This window comes from Manis pentadactyla, chromosome 5 (assembly GCF_030020395.1).
Source record: "Manis pentadactyla isolate mManPen7 chromosome 5, mManPen7.hap1, whole genome shotgun sequence".
NCBI classification, from domain to species: domain Eukaryota; kingdom Metazoa; phylum Chordata; class Mammalia; order Pholidota; family Manidae; genus Manis; species Manis pentadactyla.
This window is the reverse complement of record NC_080023.1, coordinates 21496224-21500896: the sequence shown is the minus strand read 5'-3', so window position 1 is coordinate 21500896 and position 4673 is coordinate 21496224. Positions and strand designations below refer to the sequence as shown.

At 44.4% G+C, this 4673-nt stretch overlaps 1 protein-coding gene across 1 annotated transcript; it reads right to left on the bottom strand.

Moving 5' to 3' along the window:
- On the bottom strand, positions 1-3607 carry LOC130683928 (uncharacterized). Its single transcript, XM_057503226.1, has 3 exons — positions 3578-3607; positions 1656-2090; positions 1-822 (listed from the first exon to the last, which is right to left on the bottom strand). The coding sequence occupies exons 1-3, from the start codon at positions 3605-3607 to the stop codon at positions 598-600; spliced, it is 690 nt and encodes a 229-aa protein (XP_057359209.1). The 3' UTR covers positions 1-597.
- Positions 3608-4673: the final 1066 nt, after the last annotated feature.

Here is a 4673-nt window from a genome sequence, read left to right as displayed (position 1 = left end):
ACTGACTTCTTGGGGACATGATATTTTAGGTGGCAATTCTTTATAGGGCACTGGGGAGATTGTATTTCCTCTGCTGAAAGGCACAGCAATCAAGTTTCACATTTGCTGAGTATCTGCCAAAAGCAGATAATTATGCTAGAGGACCAGGAAATTTTAAAGAAAATAACAGGCTTGATTCCCATTTTCAGAAGGCAACATTTCATTCATTCAATATTTACTGGGTGTCTAGTATGTGCCAGGAAGGGTACTGAGTAGTGGGGATTTAGTGGGGGAATTACAGACACTTGAAAAAGTCGATTGAGTCACTATTCTGGGATATAAGACAGAGACACAGTCCCTGCCTGGGGAATCTCACAATCTTGCTTATGAGATAAAATTTACACCCATTAAACAATTAGAGGCTAATACAAGGTAATAAGTAGTTAATCAGTTTCTAAATTGGGTAGAGCAAGCTGTTATAGCAATAAAAGCAGTGTAAAAACACAAACATAACAAATCACTGGGGCCAAGCTTCTTTAAACAAAGATGACATGGCTTTTTTCTTTCTTTCTTCTAAAGATTGGGAGGATGTTGGCACTGAACGTACTAGATTTGGGTTTATGATTGTTTATTCCTCTCACTATTGGGGCCACGAAGGAGATAGGGAGATACAGAACCTGTCAGCACTTTAGAGACCTTTCTCATGCAGGCCAGAGTCCAGAAATAAATTCTGCATCCCATATATTTGTCACAGGTACCTAAGCTTCCAACTGTTAAATGAGTGGCCAGAAAGCATCCTCTTGCTGAACAGATGTGTAGCATCACTGTGCATTTAGCATGAACCTAAGGGCAGAAAAGAGAAAGCCCATTGCTTTGAAAAGTATACCTATCTCTAGAATTACAGACGTTTTTATTTGCAAGCCAAACATAAACACAAAGTTCCAGGTGAGGGAATTGCTTCCCTTCTCACACTTCCTGTCCCACCTCCAAATCTTCGCTTTCTTGCTTTATCTCCCAAAAGCTTTCTTCTCTTTTCCTCTTGCAAAATCCAATTCACTGTCTACGTTTAGCGCCTTTTCCTTGCAGCCTACCTACTACAGCCCCAGTTTATATCTCTTGACGTCCAAACCTTACGATTTGCCATTTATTTACAGAAAGTATGTATTATCTCATTTTCACCCATTCATGACTTCACGCGTCTGATGAGCAGCGCTGAGCTTGGTATCAGACAAACCTTGTGGAAATGGCAACTGCAAGCGCTTTTCAGCTGTGTGACCTGTAGACAAATTAATCTGTCCTCGGTATCCAGGGGGTAAACTGAGGACGAAGCAAACTGGGTACCGTGTAATAATGTCCGCCCCCACTGCGTTGGTGGGCAGAGGAAAAGTGAAATAACTCGCCCTTGAGCGGTGTGCCGCACACAGGTACGCTCTCACTCTCAGGAAGAACTGACCCCAGGCTCTAGGCGTGTATTCTGGGCGGGTCTTGGTTTAGGATAATCGCATCGCACTTTGCCTGCGTGATGGTTTGATTTCATCTACTGGCAAAGCCCTAACTCCGAGGGGCGCGCCCCGCACGGACGCACAGCAGATCCGTCCACCCGGCCTTCCCCATCCAAGAAGCAAACCCGCCTTTCCCAAAAATCAGGTTCAGCCCCCTGCCCCTTCTTCTCCCACCTTTTCCTGGCAGCCAGGACAGCCCACGAAACCCCCAACACCAGAGTCAACGCGAGGCCAGCAGTGCGCCTGCGCCGTCCGGCAGCCTCGCGCATGCCCGCTGACTCCCGCCGCCTTTCCCCAGGTGCGCGAACTGTTGGGCTTCCGAGGTTCCGGGACCCAGCGGGCAAGGTTCTCCCGGCTTCCGGCTCTCCCTTCAGGGGCGGTGCGTCCAGGCTCCCGCCAGCTGTGCGGTGACGTCACCGCGCGGAAGGGCGCGGCCGGCTCTGGGTGGGCTTGGAGCCCGAACTTGGGTGAAAGTAGAGGAATAGAGAATTCTGGCCCGTGATTAACCGAGAGGGGCACCCGTCTGCTCCTCCCTCGCCCACCGAGCTTTTCCCCTTTAATCCAAAGAGCGGATTGCAAGTAGGAGTTCTCGGCTTCGAATCCGTGCCCCTGGAATATCGGGAGTTAGCGGAATACGCCTGTTTCACTTGCCGGTCACCGTTAAGACCCTCGGAGAAAAGAGTGCTCCCTTTGGTAGAAGCCCTGTTGTACGCCGACCACTTTGTTTTCCCACGAACTCCTCACGCCAGCTTGCAAGGGAATTGAGATCTCGAGAGCTTTGCAAACATCTCCAAAGTTTATATGATGGCCCCAGGATTCGAACAATGAAGTCTCTGCATATAAATACGGTCTTCAAATTGTTGAGTGAATTAAAGCATTCTTAAAAAGTGACACAATGGAAGTAGCATTAGCAAGGTTCTTTCTCCCTAAAGCCAATATGGCATGGATATTCCTCAACTCGTTTACTGAATGTGTAAACATCATGGCATCTTTCTCCTTGAGTGGAGGAAGGAAGTCTTTTAAAAGGTGTCCTGCAACCATTGTAGGAAATCAATAACTCTTAAGAATTTTTAACTTATTAACGTAATTCTTAAAAAGCCACTCAACAGAGCAAAAGCAGGTCAACTTTTCGCCCACCAAAGAGGGAGCCAGTGGACTTGTGGGGTCATTTATATTATTAGAGGATGTTTGCTCTGTTAATGCTTAATTGAAGGTGATACATGCATATTATTGATCACATAGTATTAGATAAATGCTAAAGCAGTAGAAATGCTGACCGTTCCTGTCCAAAAAGTAGAATTTTAATGGAGACAAAAGGAGATGTAGTCACAATTGAAAATTATGAGAAAATGAGAACTGCTTCATTTGCACACAGATGAATCCTTGGATAGTAAGATGACATTCTGAAGACGAAAGGCAAATTATGCAACAGCTAAAACATGATACACCCATGCTCTTGACAGCAAGAGACTGGAAAAGTGATCGATGGAATGGAGAACTTTTGAGTATGATGGAAGAGAGTAAGCTTTTAAGTGAAATGCTTACTAACCTAATCTTGGGTCACATACAACCAAGTGTTCTTTCTAGAAGCTTAGGCCAGTGAAACATACACTTTGAGCAAAGTGTGGTTCCATGGGTCCAAAGCATCAAACGTTCATAACTTCGCTGAGTTATGAAGCACAAAGTTGCTAAGGGGTTCCTTACAACACTGGAAAAGGTTATTTAGGAGGGAATTACCTACCCTCAGTTTGAAAGTATATAAAACGTCTATTTTTAGAAAAAGATGCCATAGAATATACATGAGCAAGGAGTAGCAAAGTATACCTGTTTTAAATTTCAAAGGGTTTCTCACCTCCCTCTACTTCTCTAGAAAATTCATCCCAAAAATGCCGGGAATTGAAATTTAAACCCCTTCTTGTTAAGTTTGAATAAATAAAAATATGGCCATAAGTAGAACCATTTGGAATCTAAACACTTCATTAGGAGAGGAGCTCCTGCATCTTGGTTCCAGGGAAACCGGGACCCTTACTGGAGGCTTAGTGAGATATGATGTCTCTGAGAATATGGATGCTGTAGTTCACATAGCCATTTACTACCTGTATGACTTTCATGAAGTTACCAAACATCTTAACTTGTTTCCCCTTCTGTAAAAATGTAATAATAGTGGTTCATAGACAGACAGTGTTGTTGTGAGGTAGAAGTGATTGTAAAGATGCCTGGTGCATAGTTAGCTGTTATTATAGATACTTATCTAAACCCTTAAGGGGGTTAAGGACAAGAGCTTGTTTTCATTTAAATTGTGCAAAAGAGGAAAGTGGAAAGAAAGTGCACATACAACAACAGTAGCCATATAAAAATCTTCACAGAGCCACATACCTGAGGGGACAATGATAATATTTTAATCCAGGTTCCCAAGAAAACAGGACCTGAGGTAAAAGCTTACTTACCTAACAATTCCTTAGACAGTACAACCCCAAGGAAGCAAGACTGAGGGGAAAAGAGAAATAAGGCAGAGAAAGGAAATAGAAAAAAATCAGGGAGATGAACTATTCAGCTGGCCACAGCTAAGCCAGGAAAAGTACTGGCTACTCAGTCTCACATAATGTCTCCACAGAAGACCTGGAGGACCAAAGGGTCTTGCAACAGAAGAAAGGAGAACAATGGAGTTACTGACTCCCATTAGTCAAAGGCAGGAGACTTGAACTCCCCCATACTTTTGAATCATGCTTCTTGCCTCTGCAGGCAGCTGACAGGGAAGCCAGATCCCTCAACAGCACTGGTCTTCATGCACTAGCTGAGCCAGAAAGTAAGCAGGAGCTAATAGCACCCCTCAGCTGTCCACCTGTGGCCTGCAGCGTCCAGCAGTGTCTACCAGAAATACAGCCCAGGATTCAAGGCACTAAATGAGGTGTTAATAAGTCATGCTCCAAAGCAATGTGAGAGACCTGGAGGAAACAGTCCCACAACATCTTGTCCACTACTACTCACAGAGCTTAGGTTGCCACAGAGTTTAACAAGCCTCCCTCTGATGAAGACTGAAACATCCCTCCTGCTAGCAAGGACACTGTTGAAATGAAACAATGGTCCTACATGGTAATACTAGCATCAAACAGAAAATATGGCCAACCAAATTCAGGGAAGCATATAAACATAACAATAATGGAGACATGGGAGGACCAAGTCATAAAAGGC

Excerpts from the sequence above, each read along its gene's own strand:
- LOC130683928 (XM_057503226.1), bottom strand. The coding sequence starts at position 3,607 with ATGTTTGGTAACTTCATGAAAGTCATACAG. Across the intron at positions 2,091-3,577 it reads ACTTCATGAAAGTCATACAG|GGGCACGGATTCGAAGCCGA; the intron begins GTAGTAAATGGC and ends CCGATATTCCAG. Across the intron at positions 823-1,655 it reads GTCCTGGCTGCCAGGAAAAG|GTTCATGCTAAATGCACAGT; the intron begins GTGGGAGAAGAA and ends TTCTGCCCTTAG.